General features: G+C 40.9%; 1 protein-coding gene across 1 annotated transcript; it reads left to right on the top strand.

Moving 5' to 3' along the window:
• Positions 1 to 2,502: 2,502 nt before the first annotated feature.
• Positions 2,503 to 19,563, top strand: LOC115312167. The gene is made up of 5 exons (XM_040209781.3): positions 2,503 to 2,616; positions 9,050 to 9,207; positions 17,446 to 17,519; positions 18,202 to 18,279; positions 19,430 to 19,563. The coding sequence occupies exons 1-5, from the start codon at positions 2,503 to 2,505 to the stop codon at positions 19,561 to 19,563; spliced, it is 558 nt and encodes a 185-aa protein (XP_040065715.1).
• The last annotated feature ends 1,966 nt before the right edge of the window (positions 19,564 to 21,529 follow it).

The following is a 21,529-nucleotide window of genomic DNA, read 5'->3' as shown; positions in this document are numbered from 1 at the left end:
GCAAATTTAAACGAATATTAAATAGGCGTGTTTATATACAGATGCCATGATTTATTTACCCTCCTTCTGAAATATACAAGTAAACTCAATTAAGCCGTTTTCGAAGTGTTTTTGCTAGCTTACAGTAATAAGCACTGTAAGATATAGCTGAAAAACTATGCGACTGACAAAACGATCTCTTAAGAAATGTGCTTTTTTTTTGGCTAACAAAACTTAACCCCGACACTTTTATGAAAAAAAAAAGTAAGTGCTGTTGAAAAATAACTTACCTTAATGTGCTTTTTAATATTAGAGTTCGACATCTCTGGTCTGCTCAGCAGCTTGAGTTTCGGCATTCAGACTAGACATTTAAACAGCAAATTGTCTGACCTTGTTTCCCTCAGTTCAAACATAGCACTTAGACCGGGCCATAACAACGGAGTTTCGGTGGCCGTTGCCACCTTTCACGAAAAGTCAGTGGGAGACTGCAGTAAAAGGGGCGTTTATAACAAACATTCTAAAACGGCCTTGTTGGTTACAGGCAGACGTTACATGACAGAGACAACTGTGCAGTACACGGACTGGTGACAATGAACGCACCTCATAGCCACGCCGGTTTTAGTAACGGTCCGGTTTAGGCTACACAAACAACAAAAAAAGGACACCGATCGCTTTTTATAACCAACAATTATAACCGAAAATGATTATGGGTGATTATAAACGAATTATAGCGCTGGCCATAATTTGATTATAATCACATGCGTACTCGTAGCATCTTTACGTGTGTATATGAAAAAGGAGGCGAGCGTTTATGAGCTCTCTAACCTATAAGTTTCTCTTTCACGGCCAAACACCTTTTTGTTTTTTTGACGCCGGCAGCAGCAGCAAAGTAAGGGCGAAGCAGACGAAAGCCATCGCTATCACTGCTACGAATGTGTGTCTCTAGCCTTCACACACAACCAGGAACTGCGAGAAGGAAAAGGCGGGCGCAGTGTCCAGCAATAGACGATTCGGTCTTTGAATGCCGCAGGGAGTTGGGAGCATGCTTTCTTGTGGAAGACTACGCTATTTATGTCTAACTGCGGTACAAAGGAGATGCCGTCTTTGGTGGTGACGGACTCTTTTGTCTAATCTTTGAGGCGCTATGGGAGAAAGGATGCCCAGAGGATTTGGTGAGAGGCGAAACTTGGGAACGAGAGTCGTTCTCCAGAGAGAAACCGCACCTTTGTACCACGGCGGCACGGATTCTAAAAGATGGTGACGTCTTTCTGGTGACAGTCGCCGTTCAATGCTGCAATAACCTTGCCACTTGTTTCGGGTCAAAGCGTGGGAACGTCAACGCTTCCAAACTTAGGGTTTATCCTTTCTGTTGTTCACAGAACGAGAATTTATTTGTTTTGGAGAAAAGGATGTAACCAGCTAGAGTAGCTAGGGACGCTGAGGAGAAATCCTTCAAGCGGCGGCAGACTATAGCCATCTGAACGGATGTCGTTTTCCAGAGAGACGGCTGGTCCTTCATGGTACGGTGACGGTGATTTTAGCAGTTTCTCTACAAAGGCTGCACCAAGGACGCTTAGTGGTTCCGTGCGGAATTGTAACCAGTACGTTAGTACGTTACTAAAAAAAGTAACGCGTTACCAGTAACGTCGTTACTAGTAACGCGTTAGTTCCAACAGTGGAGCATATAGACAAAGAAATCCTTGAACAATGCAAATATTAGAAAAGAAAGTAATTGGTGCTTATCACGACAAGCTAGAGAAACAAAGCTAATTAAAAAAAAACGGAGGAAAATGAAAGGAAGACTTAAACTAAAGCATGAGCAGAGTTACAATTTTCTGGTCATATATCCATAATATATACGTAATTGTTTATGTCAGCACAACGGTTCTTACAAAAAGGCAACGTGTATACTTAGAAAACAAAAAGAAAAAAACATGTTTATACCTTTTTGTGACTGCCTTCTATGCTATTACATAAGAAGCAATTTGTGTAATATAAAACGAGCTTTTTTGTAGCATGATAACGCTCCATATCCTTGGAAGCTGTTGAACACACGGGTTCGCCCTAATCCACATTGTAGAACATTTTGATTCTCCGACGGTGTCTTACATTCAAGTTTGTAACCACGCAGATGCGTTGACGCTGCTCTAGCATGGTATAGGGGTGGGTGTACCCTACACCTACTGTAATCTTTCAAATATCTCATAGTTCACGTACTACTACGTGACGGTATTGAGGCGGGTACGGCACCATTTTCACGATCGACTCGTATATGATTTTCGCTTATTTTTCCACGACGCAATAGAAAACGACCTTGGGATGATGGTAAAAAGAAAAAAAAAGTGGTTTATCTCTAACTAACGCATGCGCTAGCAGTTTTTGACTTCCAGCTGCGCACTAAAAAAAAGAAAAGAAAAATAGAGTATCAGGCTTGCCTATACTATTAAAGACAGCGGGAGTGGTGGGAGAGTTCAGTCGTACAGTTAGTACTTTTCCATTACTACCACCACTAACCGCCAAAAAATGTCGCTGGTTTTCTTTGCGATTGCCGGAGTTTCGATTTTTCGGTGTGGCAGCGCAACATCGAATTACCCTGAGAAGAATCCAGAGCTCGGAAAGTACCAAGATGCGTCTGCGGTATGTAGAAGTAACCAGCGTTTGAAATTAGCAACTAGTGGAGACTCGAATTTGTTTAATTACGAATAACTATATAAATATATATTACCAGGTTTATTTTACCCATAAATGAGTCAGCGTTAATTTCGTTCACTTATTTCCTACCTCGCGTGATAGATTGAAGTTATTTAATTTTGAATGCCCATCTCCTTGTAGCCTCGGCTGTGTCTGGAATTAAGGTAAAACGAAATATATTTATCTAAGTAAAAAAATTGAGGGTATTTTTTTTAAATGAGTTACATTTATGTGAAGCGAAACTGAGGTTAACAGATATGTGCGTTTATTGAACTAGCTTTGAGCCGCTGTACCGCGGCAACCTTTACATTGTTTTTTTAACATAATATGACACATTTCAGACTAATATCTTTTGGAAACGATGGACCACGAGATACACGCCGAATTTCAGCCAAAATTGGCTTAGTTTCTGTTTTTGAATTTAAATGTTTTTGAAAGAAAAAACAAAGCAAAATAAACCTTCTCAGTCGTTAAAGTGGTGCAAATATGCGAACTATACTGAAAAAAAGAAAATGGCTGCAGAAGCTACTATTGTTAGTTGTCTATGTATTGCGATAGCATTCGTCATGTCTAGCTTTTTTCTTTTTTACGAGGCCATGGAGGACGTCGAGGACGGCGTCCTAGAGGACGACGTTCAGAAAGACGTCTAGAACAGCCTCAAGGACGACGTCTAGGACGACCTCAAGGGCGACCTATAGGACAACCTCTAGGGCCTAGAGACCTAGAGGTTATATATATATATATATATATATATATATATATATATATATATATATATTGTGGGGGAAGATGGGGGGGGGGGGGGGGGGGGGGGAGACAACGACGGTGCAGTGGCGCGCGCGACCATCATGCGCCAGGCTCCACGGGCCAGCTCGGCCTCCATAAATCATTCTATCTTCTCCCTTTCATCACCTGTCTTGTCCTCTATGCAGCCGACCGAATCACTCTAACATTATATATATTTTTTCCCCGCAAAATCTAGCGGGGAAAATGAATTGGTTTGTAGGGCCCGTGACGTTAGGTCACGGGACATAAAATTTCCCGCTAAATTTAGGGGGTAAACTGAATCGGTGTACAGGTCATGTGACGTCAATTTTTCCGCTAAATTCAGCGGAGAAACTGCGTATTAGGAGGCCAGAAAAGTCCACGAAATCGGGGGGAGTAGCTAAAGAATGCTATCGCACTGAGACAAAATAACAGGAGAAAATTATGCAGCTAGAGCGCGATACAGTTAGCACAAACAAGCAACAGCCGATGGTTGTTATATTTTTTAATATAGTCACTCCAAGCTTAGAATACGCATGGCGTGGTTTAGTATGTTAACACGTACTGCGTCGTGGTTGGTCCTTAGGCGTGCTTATCGGCTAACGCGGCGATCTCATTGGCTGCGAAGCGCACGCTGTGTTTCTGAAGCTGTTAGTTACTATCGAACCAAGTGGCTGTCACTAAAACTACTGCTGTCTGGAAGAAAAGCTTCCACACGTTATCTCGGTTTTCACTGTGCAGATTGATAGCACATCAAACTGTGCGGGATAGAAAAATAAAACTTGTTATTTTTGACGAACAAATGCGGTTCTAAGGAATTTTTTACAGCGGAGCTGTTAAGTGCTTGTTTCCCCAGGATCGTGTCCGCCAGGAAATAGATGTCGACACAACACTCCCGACAGCTACCGCCATCTATGAGCGACGGCGGCAACCTTTCGAGCCTTTCCACTCTGGCTTGCCGACTTGCAGCCGACAATTACTTCATTCCCACCAGAGTACAGCTTCGCTGGTGTTCCTTTTTCTCTAGAGTGGAAAGGCTGAACGTTTGTTTCTGCTTTAAACTAAAAAAAAACCTGGTGAAATGAGTATTTTTGCAGACAGTCGCAGGTCGCACGTGTGGCTCACTTTTTTATCGTTGGTTTATAATCTACGTTATTTCAATCTTCTTTTCTGGAACGTTCTGGGTACAATAAAATGTCCTAATGTATTGAAATATATGTGAAGCGCTGTTCGTGATATGCTGAAATTAAATTATTGCTTTGTTCGTGAGTGGGCAGTCCCTGAATTAGCTCGTTACACTATTTTCTAAAATCATTCAGTTGTGTACCATTCACGTTTCAAAATTAACCGTTCAATATTGCAAACAAAGAAAATGGATGAATTATATTACTGTTTCCTTTCCTTTTTTAAACCTAAGCTTTTTTTTTTTTTGCGAGCTTCTGGGTATGCTATTTGCATTCTCAAATGTTTAGGAGTGTAAAGAAATTATTTGCAGGATCTATTTTTAGCTACTTAAATTTGGGAGATCATCAAAATACTGGAAGTTCCAATGTCCAAAATGCTACCTTCCTTCCCCAGATTCCTTCTAGGTAATTAAAAAGAAGTAATAATTAGTTTGAAACCGAAACTGCAGAGAGTTCCGTTTTCTTTAGCTTTCCCCGTCTATCCCTACCTTCTAAAGGTGACGTCAGGGGCAGAAAGCAATGCGGACGGAGGCAATCAACTATGCCTACGTCCCGCAGTGAAAAAACACGTGCGTTTGCGGTATCCGAGGTTAATACTGTAATTTGTGATAAAAATATTAACAGTAATAATACGCTTTGCGGGCACAAACCGGTACCTTGGAGTACCTTTTAGCCGTGCTCGGTGTTTTCGTCCAATTGCACGTTTTAATCCGTTCTCCTATCAGGAACCAGCGACGGTGCGGCAAAGCAAGGTTAGAGAGTTTTGAAAGAGAATGAAAGAATACGCATCCGACCTACGCCATGAGCCGCGTGCAAACCTATTTCTGATAAAGGTCGGACTAAAAGAAGAATGAAAACAATCGCAGCAACTGCTAAGCGAAGCAACACTGAGGTGCAGCGAAAGGCGGATATATATATATTCCATATATACAAGTTTTCTTTTTATAATTTTGCAGATTTGTTTAAAAAAAGCCGTGAAAGTTACACTTTTGCAGCTTGTGCAGGTGAGTTATACGACCTGGGGGACATTATGGATGGTTAATCTTTGCGGTAAGTCGGCTAACTAAAATTAATTAATTAACTTTTTAACTAATGAAAAGAGACAGATGGTTCCAATTAGAAACTTGATGAGCGTTACCGAAAACCACGAAATTATTCATTTTCAGAAAGACTTTCAGCGCGTGAGAAGTGCAGTAGTGCAATAAAGGTACCCCGCGTGGAGTAGGTGCAAGGCTAGCGGTAGCAGTAAGGCGCCGGCGCGATTTTTCTGTCTCTTATCTGGCCCCAGCCTTGTACCTGCTCCACGAGTGGTAACTTTTGCGCACTACTGCGCTTCTCACGCGCTCAGTCTTTTTAAAAATTTACTGATTTAGGGGTTTTGGATGACGCTCAGTAAATTTCTAATTAGAACCATAAGATTATTTTCACTAAATGAAAAGTTAATGAACAAATTTTAATTATTTAGCCGACTGATCGTTACGATTATCCCCATATTCTTTTTCCCCCTGGCGGCATAACTCACCTGAACAAACCGCGTAAGTGTAGCTTTTTAAGCTTTTTTAAACAAGTCTGTTAAGTTAAAAAACAAACAAAAACACCCTATATATATATATATATATATATATATATATATATATATATATATAAAGAGAGAGAGAGAGTGAGAGAGAGAGAAAGAAAATATATTGTAAGATGCCGCAGTATATATATAAAGTAATGAGGTCGCTCTTCGAAGCTTTGTATATGTTTTAGAGCATTTAGTTAGCCGGCGTTACGGCCTGAGTCAGGCCCATCTTTACCGGAAACCGGCGGATCGTCAGAGATATTTGGACTGCGACAGCTGCCACTCACGGTTCTGCAAAAATAAGATACCCTACAGCCAGGCTCATAGGTTTAAACGTCCATGTTCAAACAGCGACGATTTTAAAACAAACGAACTGCAACAAGGCATGTAGTTGCGCTAGTTTGTGGTACATACTGTTTGATGCAAACAGCGCAAAAAAAAAAAAGCGTAGTACCAGGACGAAGAAACACACCGACAGGGCGCTCCGATCAATTACGGAAAGTCCTGAAAGAACAGAAGTATCCCGAAAATATCATCAACGATGCGATCAATAAGGCACAGGCCCTTGACCGTAGCTTCTTGCTAAGTGAACTGAGCCCTCAGACAAAGGAGCGTCGGGCGAACATCGTGCTAACTTTTAACAATAAGTCTCCGAACGTCGCACCCATATTAAGAAAACATTTTAGCATTTTGTAGCAAAGCGAACGCCTCGCAAGAAGTATTCCTTCCGTTCTTCGAGTAGTCTACAGACGCTCACGCAATCTTAGGGACGCCATAGTTAGGTCCAAGACCATTTACACTGAAATCCCTGGCAGTCGCCTTTTCGGAAAAACAAATAGTGAGGTATCTCATCTACGTAATTCAAGGAAGCCTAAATTGCGGCACAAGTGATGTGATATACCTCCTGACAGGTGAAACCTTTGGTAACCAGTACGTGGAACAGACCAGCACACCTTTTGGATTGAGATCTAACAATCACAGAGCACATCTAAAATCATTTCCCAAACTCCCCCTTTCGAAACATATGGCTTCACCCATACACACATGTGACGTTACATTTTTTACAATCTAGCTTCTAAATTAACCGTGATCGCGGGAAAAGAGAATCTTGTCTTATCTACAAATTTAATTCCACCCGGGCTGAGATTAATGGAAATCCCGGTATAATGTCATCTGTGCATGCAATAATCTCACTTAATCCACTTGTAACGGAGTGAATGTAGCTAATTCAATCATATCAGTTCAAACTTTGCCTTTTCCTGTGTACCTTCCCGTATTACCCGTCGACGGCTTAGTATCGACGGGTCAACCTTCGACAGTTGCTTGCCACTTGTTCCTTTTTGAATGGTCTGGGACTGTCGTTTATTTTGCTCACTGTGTGCGTTTTTTTGTCTAAGTAGGGAAATTAAATTTGAGCGTTGGCCGAGCGCAATTGGCTTTCGTCGACTATTGTCGGTTACAAGTCAAGAAGGTAGGAGAAGCTCCTCCCACAAGCGTGATGCGCCCGTTTCCTATCTCTCCGCAGTCGAAAGAGTTCACTGGTTCAACGTTGGTCATAGCAACGGGCTGGGGTTGGCCGAGTAGAAAACGCTAACGTTAATAACTGAATATACTTGCCTAATCTTTCTTTCTATGCAATGGCAGTCGCCAAAGCAATTCGAGAAATATGAGCATCGTTCATCTTCTCAACTCGGAGCCAGAACTAGGAAGTTTAGTAAGTATCTGGTCAATTTGAGGCTAATTTTTTAAATGTTGCCTTGAAAACGTTAACATACACGTCAACAGCCTCATACTCTTTACTTTTATTACGCGAAGTTTTAGCGGCGCCACATACTCCAAGCGAAGAAAAGCGCCCCCTCCCCACTTCCCATAGCCAGCGTCATAGATGTCTCCGGTGCCCCCCTCGAACCCGTCTTCCGGCCGTAAACCGGAAAACGGTGCCGAGTTGTGCGGCGCGCCAAACTTAAATCTGTATCACTTTCTTCTTCTTTTTATTTTTAACAAAAACTAAGGCACCCGTAATAAAAAAAAAAAAATTGTAGAGCCCATTCATTTTACGTGAAGATAGAGGACCAGCGAAGCCGTTATCTGTCGGGAGAACTTTACGACAACTATACGACATCTTACGATTTACATATGATTGCAATGAAGACACGTATACGACAATTCGTTGTTTAATTGTATTTATTTAATTCTTAGTGAAATGTTTCGAGGCAAACATCGAGGACAGTTTTTTTTTTTTTTCGATTGAACCCAAGTCTTTTTATGAGCATCGCGGAAGCGAAAGAAGGTTAGACCGGCGCGTTCTGCCCTCAGCCTCGTCGCAGAGCGTTCTTAGCTCAGAAAAGTCAGGGACTGTAAATGATAGCAAGGCATCAGGACTTCACTATCTAATACTGCCAAGGAAGGCTAACTCACGCGGGTTGCCCCGTTTTTATTTATACTCGCCACGAACAATCGGAAGGAAGGAGCTCCGTAGAAACGGGCGTTTTTTGTTAGCATTTTTTTTTTCAGATCGTAGCACGTAACAGCTTCGCTGTAAAATTGTTTTCTGATCTTTATTGTGCAATGCCACCCCGCGACTAGGGGAGGAGTGAAAAGGGGCTTTCTGTGACCCCCTTGCCACGTGACGCTGCAGTTCTCGAGTAATTTGAACTCTTGATCCGCATTGTATCTCTTGAATCTCGCCTGGCAAGTCAAGAGATCTAACACGTCAAAAAATTTATTGTTGAACCATCTGAGCCTTGGGGCCTTTTGACTCGTTCGACCTCCTGACTCACCATGGATCTTTTGACTCGTTGGATGTCTTGACACGTTGGACCTCTTGACCCATGGACCTGCTTTTAATTCCAATGGAAACCTACAGGTTTTTCCACTCACCGAGACCTGGCACATTGTGTACAGAAACTACGAGGACGACCCGGCATTTGGTACTTCCAAGTGCTTGAGGTTCGCTCAGGTGCAACCCGAAAAAGATGGTGCATATCCTGTCGTAGCTCTGTACGGAACAGACAACCAGTCGGCGTAAGTATAACCTGATGAGACGGCTGAACCTTGACGAACTTTTGATAACCCGAAATATTTTGTCAGCGTCGACTATAGTCACTAGCAGTTTAAGAAACACAGGACGTAGCTTTCCATGCCCACGTTTCTTCACTTATGATTGGTTCTTTGGGCGTTCTTATCGTCTGGTGCGGCAATCGCATTGACTTCGGAGGGATAATGAGATTCGCGAAACTGGCAACGCCCCTTTCGTTTTTTTTCCTAATCTCTCAGTGAATATAAGTGACAAAGATGAAAGAGCGTGTTGGTGAAAATACAGGAGTCAAAGAAAGAATAAAAACACTTAGGGACAAGGACAGTACAGTTCTTTCAACTAGCAACACACATTTACTGGTGTCTCCTTCAATAGTGCTATCTCCTTCCCAACGTTTGAGACTAAAGAGGAAGATGCGGAAATTAATATATATACTCCCGGAAAAAACACAAATTCACACCCAATACACTAGAAGATAAAGAATTCAGAAAGAAAGAAAAAAAAAACACTATTGACAAATTGAGATAAAGTGCCCTTTGGCTAATCCAGCTCTGGTTTCAGGTAGTTGATCTCATTTCTGGACAAGGCGAGAGAAGGGGCAGCGATGTTGTGATCGTCATGGGCTATCTTGTATACCTCAATGATCTCTCGGCCGAGCTTGTTCTTATGTCTGCCAATCGTGCAGGTGTCCTGGAACCGGGCTTCACCCTATAGTGGTTCATCAACGCCTCTGTACGAACTGTGAAGCCCGGTTCCAGGACACCTGCACGATTGGCAGACATAAGAACAAGCTCGGCCGAGAGATCATTGAGGTATACAAGATAGCCCATGACGATCACAACATCGCTGCCCCTTCTCTCGCCTTGTCCAGAAATGAGATCAACTACCTGAAACCAGAGCTGGATTAGCCAAAGGGCACTTTATCTCAATTTGTCAATAGTGTTTTTCTTTTTTCTTTCTTTCTGAATTCTTTATCTTCTAGTGTATTGGGTGTGAATTTGTGTTTTTTCCGGGTGTATATATATTAATTTGCGCATCTTCCTCTTTAGTCTCAAACGTTGGGAAGGAGATAGCACTATTGAAGGAGACACCAGTAAATGTGTGTTGCTAGTGGAAAGAACTGTACTGTCCTTATCCCTAAGTGTTTTTATTCTTTCTTTGACTCCTGAATATAAGTTTTTCCGCGAAAAACGAACGTCGCACATTCAAAACAAAAATATTTTGCTGATTTGCAAATGTCGCATCCCTGGGCACCTATAAAGATTTTCTAATAAAAGAAACCTTACAAATTCAGATAAGGAAATTGGACATCTTTATTATTATGTTAGAATGCTCTTGTTCACTATATAGGGTGTCCCAAGTCACGAATCTCGATCTAAAGTGGACCATAAAAATTGACGCCTGCACGTAACAATCTAAACTTTTCGTCAGAGGTGTATTTCACAGGTCGCTTGTTTTCTGTGAAATTAGGAAGCGTAGCTCCCTTTCTGTGAAAAATAGGGCCAAGAAACTTGCCAGGGTCAACGGCGGGCGGCGACGGAGACGACCAAGTCGAAAGGAGGGCGCTTGTCGCTCGTATTGATAGATGGCGCTACCTCGTTATCGAGATAGGTCGCGTACACCATGGTTTATTGGAATGAACATATCTTTTTGTAATGCAGCTTTGGTTAAAAAATAACAGCGGTCAATAAAAGCAAAGCTTAAAGTAAAAAGAAAAGGCGTTTGCACAACAAGGGCGCTTTTGCTGCCAACGGATTTCGTATGCGTGTCGTCTGCCTTCTTTGGCTGGTCAGCTTCACCTTCCGACGCTGCTCCCGACGCCATCTATGAATACGCGCGCCAAACGCGCCCCGCAACTCAATTTGGTCATCTGCGTTGCCTCCTGCCGTTGACCCTGGCAAGTTTCTGGGCCCTATTTATTACAACAAGGTAGCTATGCATTCTAATTTTACAAGAAAAAAAACAAAAAAAAAAAAAAACCCTGTGAAATACACTTTTGACTAAAAGTTTAGATTGCAACGGTCAGACGTCGATGTTTACGGTCCATTTTAGATCAAGCCTGGTGACTTGGGATAACCTATGGGTGACTTCATCTGAACTCAAACACACATTTTGGGTCGAATTTTTAATTTTTCTTTGAATACATGTTATCGGGCAATTTCTATGAAAAAGAAGACGGAAACGGCAAGTTTGTCGGATATTTTGTTCTCAAGTTATGGACCGTTGAAGCGGCCAAGGTGGAAACTGTCGTTTTTGCAGCTTATCGAGGGTGCCATATTTCACTCCATCCCGTTTGCTCACTTTTTACGCTACATGATTATAACTTTTTGGGAACACTCTCGAGATACGCTTTTTTATGCTTATTAAGCGTCTAAGTCATAACATTCTTAATGCATTTTTTTTTATTTGTCAAACCGCCTCTCTGCGACGATATTTGTCGAAGTTCAGCAAGCTGTGCTGTCTGACCTAATCAACATATCTTTATGATCTTCACATCACCGTAAAGCTCCAATTAAGCGCTTTCTTTCGACTATAATTTCAATGTTGTGCACTAAATATATAGTGCGATATATGTGCATGAAAAACGGATATTTCGAAAAAATAGCAAGTTTGGAATGGAGTTTCTAAGAAATCCTACCTTTTATTTTTTATTTACAGTTAGGTAATATAGTAGCCTATCAGGAACTACCAAGAGAAATTGTAACATACTGTTTGTATGGCCGCTATTAAGACTCGAATCTCGTGCGATGAACGTTTTGAATGAGAGTTCGCACAGGCGCTCTGTTGAGCAGAATGTTGACCTATGTAAGGTTTTCTATTTATCGTTAGCAGTTGTCTCAATATCCAACCATAAACATGAATAAAATTTGGAGTAGTGCACTTAAAAAAAGTTTAGAAATCCGTATCAACAAGTGCGAGCACAGCGCTTACTTCCTCCCGATTCGGGGCAATGCAGATTGTTTGAGAATTCCTCTGGGGCCTTTTTGCTTTCGGCTTTGAGTTTGAAATACCGAACTTGATATGTAATTGTCATATTTTCTTATGTCAAACAGATATGCAGTGCATATACATATGGGTGTATATGGGCCTCTAATAAATCTGGTGATAAGCACTTTCCTATCAACTATAGGCCCATCTCGCTAACCAGTGTTCCCTGTAAAGTTATAGAACATATAATTTATACACAACTTGTTAACTTCCTAGAGTCCAATTCATTTTTTCCCCAAATCAACATGGGTTTAGGAAATCCTGGTCCTGTGAGACACAGCTACTGTCAATCACTAACGATTTTCATTCAGCATTTGATCAGGGATCTCAGGTGGACTGCATATTCTTAGATTTTGCCAAAGCGTTCGACAAGGTATCGCATAGACTTTTATTACATAAATTAAGTAAACTCAACATTGATTCTAACGTGTTTAACTGGTTGGTATCATTTTTAACAAATCGCTCGCAATTCGTAACATGTGACGGCATCAACTCCTCCTCCGCACCCGTCACTTCCGGCGTACCCCAAGGATCAGTTTTGGGGCCTCTACTTTTCTTGATCTATATTAATGACTTGCATGAGATGGTTTCTTCTTCAATTAAACTCTTTGCTGATGATTGTGCTATTTATCGTGTAATAACTAATGATTCGGACTCGCAAAAACTACAACATGACCTCGACTCCCTATTTAGATGGTGCAAACTCTGGTCAATGGAGCTTAACATTAACAAATGTAAAATCATGCGCATAGTCCGCAAAGTTAAATTTACTACCGCTTATAACATTCACAACATACTCCTGGAACTTGTGACCTCCTACAAGTACATAGGTGTGATCTTAAGTGACGACCTTTCCTGGAAACTTAATATTAACTATGTGATTAACAACGCTAACCGAATGCTTGGCTTTCTCAAACGTAACTTTCCTTTAGGTCCATCGTCATTAAAACTGACTCTTTATAAAACACTAGTTAGGCCTAAGCTCGAATATGCAGCTTCCATCTGGGATCCCTCAACCATCTACCTCATCAACTCACTTGAAGGAGTTCAGAACAGAGCTACACGTTTTATACTGGCCAACTATAACCGCACAGCAAGCGTAACGTCAATGAAAAGCACATTATTACTTCCGACCCTCGCACATCGTCGCATGGTTTTTCGAATCTCCCTTTTTCATAAAATCTATCACCATGTTCCTTACCTAAAAGCCCAAATGATAATCCCCCCATATTTTATTTCAGCACGCCTTGATCATCGTCAAAAAGTTGGTGTACCATTTTGTCACTCTAACGTTTATTACGCTTCTTTTATTCCAAGAACTTCTAACGATTGGAACCGCTTACCTGCATCTCTCACATCAATAACTGACCACGCTCTTTTTTGTAATTCTATTACCAACCTCATGTTCCCTATTGTTTGAGTTGTTTGAGATTTTGTTCACTGTTCCTTGTGTACTCTTATTGCTTCTATTCCCCACTCCCCTCTGTAATGCCTTTGTGCCCTGAGGGTAAAATAAATAAATAAATAAATATCAACTCAGGCACGGATTTGGGGCCGAATTTTTAATTTTGACGAATAAAATATATGTTTTGGGGAAATCCTTTCTGTGATAGGGAGTGCAAACCGCAAGTTCGGGCGATTTTTGTTCTCGAGTTATGGACATTTTAAGCAGCCGAGGCGCAAACTGACCTTTCACTCGCCTGTCGGAGGTGTCATGTTTCACTCCTTTCTACTTTTCGCCCCTTTTTCGGTAGTGCAGTGTAACGTTTTTGGGCCTCTCTCAGATTAGGGATTCTTTACGGTCAGTAATTGTATTGCGAATATTTATCTTCACTTTTGTTTTAAATATTGTCAAACGGTGTCCTTTTGACAATATTTGTCAAAGTTTGACCAGCTTTTCTGTGTGACCTATTTAATATATTGTAACATACTTAGTATGTTCAGAAAGCTAAGAGTATATTCTTTCTATTGATAACAAATTTAACGTTGTGCGTAAAAGAGAAAGGGCAGTGTATTCTCGTAAAGCAAGGACTATTTAAAAATATTGGCAAATTGGAGGTCCATTTTCTAAACAAAAAGCCACCTTTTATTTGGCTGATTTTCTTTCTCTAGCTAGCTATCGCAGTGTTTTATAAGGTAATATAAATATAAAATGTAATATTTTGTTTGTATGGCTGCTATCAGAGCTTAAAACGTGATTTTGTTTGAGTGTTTTGTCAGTAAATCAACTTACTCGCAAAAATACACTAATTCAAAATTGGCGCCTTTTATTTTTTTTAATAGATACATGTGAACACACTTATTCTCTGATAAATATTTTAACGCCATTATTTATATAAAATATATTTTAGAAAATTTGTCAATATGACGTTTTTGGACGATATTAGTGAAAGTTTATCAGCTCTTCCGTGTGATCTATATTAGGTGTCTTAGCATGTTTAGTATTTTCAGAAAGCTTAGAGTATATTCCTTCTAATGATAACAAATTTGATGTTGAGTGTAAAAGAGAAAGGACAGTATATTTTCGTAAAGCAAGGACTATTTCAAAAAAAAATTTCGAATCGGAGGTCGATTTTCTAAAAATCCTACCTTTTCTTTTGGCTAATGTTTTTCTGCAGCTACCTTTGCGGTGCTTTATAAAGTAAATTTATAAACCGAAAACGTACTATTTGGTTTGTATGGCTGCTATAAAAGCTTACATTTTGGTTTTTGTTGACTTGTCACCCAGTGATACAAGTGGCTCACAAAAATACACTAACTCTTAATTAACGCCTCGGAAATTTTTACTAACTACCTGTAAATTTCTTTAACAAAAGAAGATGCAAACGGCGAGTTATGCTAATAAAGCGTCTAGGTCATAATATGTTTAATGTTTTTTTTTCTTAATTGTCAAACCGCCCCTCTGCAACCATATTTGACAAAGTTCAGCAAGCTGCGCTGTGTGACCTAATCAATATATTTTTATGATCTTTGCGTTACCGTAAAGCTCCAACTAAGCTGTTTTTTGAGTATAATTTGAATATTTTGCGCTAAACGTATAACGCGGAACATTTGCCTGATAAACGAATATTTAGAAAGACTTGAAAGTTTGAAGTCGATTTTCTAAGAAAAAAACAACACCTTTCATTTTCTTCATTTTTTATTCACAGTTAGGTAATATAGTAATCTGTCAGGAACTACCAACCGAAATTATAGTATATTGTTTGTATGGCAGCTATTCGGACTCGAATCTCGTGCTATGAGATTTTTGAACGGGACTTCACATAGACGCTCACCTGAGCAGAATTTTGACCTATGTAAAGTTTTCTATTTAATGTTAGTACTTACCTCAATCTCTGAGCGCAAAAGCGAGTGAAGCAACAATATTTATCCTAACAATATTTCTTTACTTGGCACTGGCATGATTTGCAAGGTGTGTGAGCTTGGCCCTATATGTCGACAAAGAAGATACGAATACCATCTAGACTCCCGGAAAAACTTAAGTCAAGAGGAAAACGTCTAAGTAACCCGGCATGAATCACTGAAAAAAGAAATGAAACCTAAACACATGACTAACACATTTGAAGCCTTGCACGCTACGAAATGCTCGTTATTTTACGAAAGGGTTCGTATGTGCACAAAATAAACCATAATTCCTAAGCGCCAGACACAAAATCATAGGTATGTATATGCACTGCATATCTGCTGACCATAAGAAAATGTGATAATTATATATCAAGTTCAGTATTTCAAACTCAAAGCCGAAAGCACAAGGCACCACAGGAATTCTCTAACAATCTGCATTGCCCCGAATCGGGAGGAAGTAAGCGCTGTGCCCGCACTTGTTGATACGGACTTCTAAATGTTTTTAAGTGCACTACTCCAAATGTTATTAATGTTTATGGTTGGATATTGAGAGAACTGCTAACGATAAATAGAAAACCTTACATAGGTCAGCATTCTGCTCAGCAGAGCGCCTGTGCGAAGTCCCGTTCAAAACGCTCATAGCACGAGATTCGAGTCTTAATAGGGGTCATACAAACAATATAGCACAATTTCTGTTGGTAGTTCCTTATAAAATACTATATTACCTAACTCTGAATAAAAAAATAAAAGAAATAAAATATGCTTTTTTTTTTTAGAAAATCGACTACAAACTTGCTAGTTTTTCGAAATATCCGTTTTTAGGCACGTGTAGCGCATTATATATCCTTTGCAAAATATTGAAGTTATACTCAAAAGGAAGAACTTAATTGGAGCTTTGCGGTGATGTAAAGATAATAAAGGTACGATGATTAGGTCAGACAGCACAGCTTGCTGAACTTCGTCAAATATCGTCGCAGAGAGGCGGTTTGACAAATAAAAAAAAAAATTAAGAATCTTATGAACTAGAGGCTTAATTAGCATAAAAAAACATATGTCAAGAGTGCTCCCAAAAGTTATATTGATGTAGCGTAAAAAGTAAGTAAAGAGATGGAGTGAAATATGGTCACCCCCGATAAGCTGGAAAAACGACAGTTTCCACCGTGGCCGCTTCAACAGTCCATAACTAGAAAAAAAAAATCCGACGAACTTGCTGTTTGCGTCTTCTTTTATTATAGGAACTGCCCGGTCACATGTATTTTTTTCAATTAAAATTTCGACCTAAAATGTGTGACTGAGTTGAGATAAAATCACCCCTATATATAAATTTGAAGAATACTGCAGCGATAAAGCTCCTCAAATCATATCAGTCCAAAGGTTCTGGAGTATATGTAGCATTAATTTTTAAGCTTAGGGTTCTTTCGGCTTTATATATAACGAGCATCGCTATCGAGTCGATATCTCTTTGTGAACAGTGCAGAATGTTGTCTTTTGCAAATTCTCTAAGAATCAACATTTTTTTTTAAATCAGGGGCAAATGAAATTTTTAACACTTGACGGATAAAAGAGTGAATAAACGAGCGCTACGATGCAATTCTATTAACTGTTTTTTATTGCGGATAATCAATAATTTAATTGCAATGATTATGTTAGATTCTCGTCCAAAACTAATTTGTTTGCTAGATCAATTCGAATTTTAACTGAGATTTTTTGTATCAAGATCCCCTGTAATAAAATTATAAATTTTCTTTGTCAATTCACTTCCACGTAGTAATTTTTATTGTGTTTATTTTGTATATGTTGGTTGTACTTTGACTCTTTCCTGGATATTGGTTTTAATTTTGCCTGAGGGACTATTTCAATAACGCTGCCATGTTATCATGCTTATTCCGCAGTAGCGCGGTGATAACCCTCGACGCCAAAGAGGGATATACCATCAAGAATCACATGGTCTTTCATCCAGATGGTCGTAAGTATTCTTTAATTGATTATGAAAGTATAGAATATAGTGCCCTAAAAGTAAAACCAGAATTTTGTGATATATAAATGAAAACGGTCTCGACTTGATCATACCAATGTTTAACGGCAATATCCCCACTACGGTCTAACTCAGGCAGCACGTCTGAGAAATGCCTGACCTAGGTTTGGCACAAAGAGGGCCCTAAATTTTGCCTCATCTGAGTTTGCTTCAAGGTGTTAGTTAGTTACAAGGTACTTTTCCTTGTGCTAACTAGTCAGAAAAATGCAAAGCTTGACATCTCTCTGATTGGCTTCTCAATTGCCAATGCGTCATACATGAGCCGAAGGTGCTACGCGACAACCGAACAACAAGCCGCGGAAGCCTAATTCCGAAAATTGCTAACGCACTCAGGCCCAAACAAGCAAGGTGACAACCCAACTATCAAGCACGGAAGCCTAACTCTGACACTTGTTTGACAATTCGGGGCGAAAATACCAAGACACTTGCTAATAAATTCGAAGTTCGGTTATACTTTGGCTTTTTGGGCTTTCAGGACCCTACATTTCTAGATAAAAAAACTAATTTTTGGCCCAAACATTTGTAATAATAAGGACGTTTTATTTCTGAGTTGCAATGTTTACAGTTTCCGGCACACACTAAAAAAACTATATTCTCGACACATATATTGCAGAAGGTCAGCCCTTGCCCTTATATGTCTCTTACCTGGATCCTGGAAACTGTGGTGTCAACAGGAACGTTTACGCCAGTGGTACGACTACTTTTGACAAAGATACTTGCTTTCACAATAACAATGTATATATATATATATAATAAGTCATAGATGTGTACTCTCGGAGTTACTAATACGAATTAACTTTATGATTAGTATTAACAGACAAATGGTTACAATTAGAAACTTGCTACGCGTCTTCGAAAATCACTAAATCAAACTTCTAAAATGATTTTAAGCGCGTGAAGAGCGTAGTAGTGCGCTAAAGTTACCACTCGCGGAGCAGTTACAAGGCGATTGTGGTAGGGCGGCCGCGCGATTTCGTCGTCCCTTATGAGAGCCTCAGCCTTTTACCTGCGCCACGAGTAATAACTTTAGCGCACTACTACAGTTCTCACACGCTAAAAGTCTTTCTGAAAATTATTGATTTAGGAGTTTTCGATGACGCTCAGCTAGTTTCAAATTAGAACCATATGTCTATTTTCTATAATTAACATTTTAATTAGTCAATTTTAATTATTGAGCAGAATAATTAGTAAGTATCGCGCATTTCCTGACGTCCGCGACCACGAGTAATACGGTCACTAGAAAATTATCCTTTTACCTCGAATACAGAAATTTTAGGAATATTTGTCATTCTTACGTGAAACTCCCTGTATATATACGTATATTTACACTTTGTAAATTGAAGTCGTTAGGAGCCCGAGATACCGAAACTTGGATGAAAAAAGGACGGAAGTCCCACTACGAAGTGACGTTGGGCTTCGCCGTTACTGCGGGTAGCGGGTCATCGCGAACCACCTTCAGATACGGTAGGGCGAACCTTCGATAGCAGCAGGTAGTCTTACCATAGCGCTATCACAGGTTGCCGTACAGAGCGGCATTTTACTAGAGGCTCGCCTTGTGACTTGCAAGATCTTCGGCGCGCGCCAGGAGCCGTACTGTGACCACAGTAACCAGCGATATGGCTCTTCTAAAACTTCCTAGTGTACATCTGTAACACAATTTTGTCCAGTAATTTTCTATTGCGGTTTAGGGAGGTTGGGAGGTGGTATGAGTAAATGACAAGATTTGCTTTATAAATTATAAACGTGCAATATTTATTGTTAAATGATGATGTGCAGCCTCACTTGACGGCTACTATAAAAGCATTCGCGCAGCGTCTAACGCACATGTTCAATCGCCGCAGAAAACGCATGCGCCCTACTCGTTCCCGAGAGCAAACTGGGAGAGGACACCACCTGCTGCGATTTCGTGTACGCCCTGCTGTGCGGTGCCACAAAATACCAGATCCACGACGACAGCTGCACGAATCAAGGCTGACAAAGGAATTCCAATATTTACTCTTGAAACGTAATTCTGCTCAGATCAAAAAGAAATCGAGAATAATGGTTTATCTAGGTGCGAGAAGTGCCGGTGAGCGGAGAACACTGAATTTAACTACAGAAAAAAAAGAGCCTATAAACACTGAAAACTTAAGAACCGTAGGGTGAAGTCTGCTTACGTTATTCATCTTGCTTCCTGATTTATTCGTTGAAGTTTCTATCTACTAATGGCCTATTCTCATTGGCTCACCACGCCTTGCGTTTATTAGGTTGAGCAGTCGGTGACGATATGTTGCTCCTTAAAGTTTCAAGAGACGCGCGGTTTTAAAGATCGCTCTCTGCTAGCTTCTTTGGTTTGTTACCTTTGTTATGTATTTGATCAGCAGCCTAAACAGGAATGTATCCGCCTTCACTTTTTGATGTTAAAAGTTATCACATTTAACGACACCACGCACATCAGAGCCAGTATTTCGAACCAAGGTGGTGGGAATGTTTCAATGGCTTGCGCTCATATGCCAATAAAATATTCGATGTGTGCGGCGTTGTATTTGAATTTTCTCGGCGTGGGTTGGGGTATTGAGGTTGATTTGCGTCAACCAACCGAAAAAAGAATAAACTATACCGCCGTGTAACTGTTTCCGAATACCCAGGTTACGCGATAAACACTAATCCCATGACGAATCAACAGCCAAAATGTTATTGAGATGCCAAGTGCTGCTGGGACTGGCCTCGGGATAAGCTGCCGAACGTTCAGAGAACTGATCGACAGTCTGTACTCTGCTTCAGCTTACGATGAACTTTAGATGACGCTACGAGGCATGGGAGTCAATCCAATGCAGCGTAAGTGTCACGTGACCTTAAAGAAGGGCACAGCGGAGCTCGGGGTGCGTTGTCACGTGACACGTTCACAGCGCTGGATTGTTTGGGACGGCTCGTTAGCGTCCACTGCAGTTCATCGTAAGGTAAAATGGAGTGTATTTTGAGGAGTCAGACCCTCCGCACTGTAAAGGAGCTTCCCCCAGATGCATTTCCTCCTTGGGCAATGCTTTTCTTTTGAGCTTCAGAGTGCCGTCGCTGTCGCCGTCGTCGCCGTAACGGCGCGTTGCATTATGGGAAACGTCCCATAATGAAACGTGCGTGTCTCAGTCGTGACCCGCTCGTTGCATTATGAAACGGTTCCCATATTGACGTCACACGTGACGTCACGACGTTCCCGTGCGTTGCCTTATGGGAAATGTCCCATAATGCAACGCGCAGGTCACGAGTGAGACACACGCGTTGCATTATGGGAACTATGGGACGTTTCCCACATTGACGTCACACGTGACGTCAAGAGTGACGTCACGAGCGTGCCACGCGTTGCATCATGGGACGCGTGATGTCGCGGTCACTCGTGAAGGTCATGATGAAGGTCACGACCTTTACTTTTCGAGGCCTTCACGAGTGACGTTACGAGGGGGGTGACTGGGAGGGGGAGAAGAATGAGAAGAGGAGGAAGGAGGAGAATGGAGGAGGGGAGAGGAAGGAGGAAGGGGAGGAGGAGAAGAGGAGGAGGGAGGGGAAGGGGAGGAGACGACGAGAAGGAAAGGGTACGGAGGAGGAGGATGGGCATACCCTCCTTTCCGTACCCTCCCTCCTCTTCCTCAAGTGCTGCGCTCTAATTCGGCATTACAGGACGGTTCTAAACGTCTTTAAATTTTTTCTTCTTCTTTCACGGTACTATAATCTTTGCATTATATAGCTGTGTTTACATGAATGCGACCGTAGCGCATCAAATCCAGATTTGACTTTTTTGATTGGTAGCAGATCGGAAGAAGAGGAAGAAGTTGGCAGAAAGGCTGCTTGCGATTGATCCCTGCTTGCTACAATCGCATTCATGTAGACGTAGCAATATCGTGTATTACCTTCGTTTTTTTTTTATCTGTTGAGGTGTGTCGCATGTTTGAACTCAATAATCAACGAGG

This window comes from Ixodes scapularis, unplaced genomic scaffold (genome assembly GCF_016920785.2).
Source record: "Ixodes scapularis isolate PalLabHiFi unplaced genomic scaffold, ASM1692078v2 PGA_scaffold2__306_contigs__length_199485367, whole genome shotgun sequence".
Taxonomy (NCBI): domain Eukaryota; kingdom Metazoa; phylum Arthropoda; class Arachnida; order Ixodida; family Ixodidae; genus Ixodes; species Ixodes scapularis.
Note: the sequence above shows the minus strand (reverse complement) of the source record. Positions and strands in the feature narration are given on the sequence as shown.

Coding starts and splice junctions, on each gene's coding strand:
- LOC115312167 (XM_040209781.3), top strand. CDS start 2,503: ATGTCGCTGGTTTTCTTTGCGATTGCCGGAGTTTCGATTTTTCGGTGT. Junction 2,617..9,049: donor AGTACCAAGATGCGTCTGCG/GTATGTAGAAGT, acceptor GGAAACCTACAG/GTTTTTCCACTCACCGAGAC. Junction 17,520..18,201: donor GGTCTTTCATCCAGATGGTC/GTAAGTATTCTT, acceptor CATATATTGCAG/AAGGTCAGCCCTTGCCCTTA.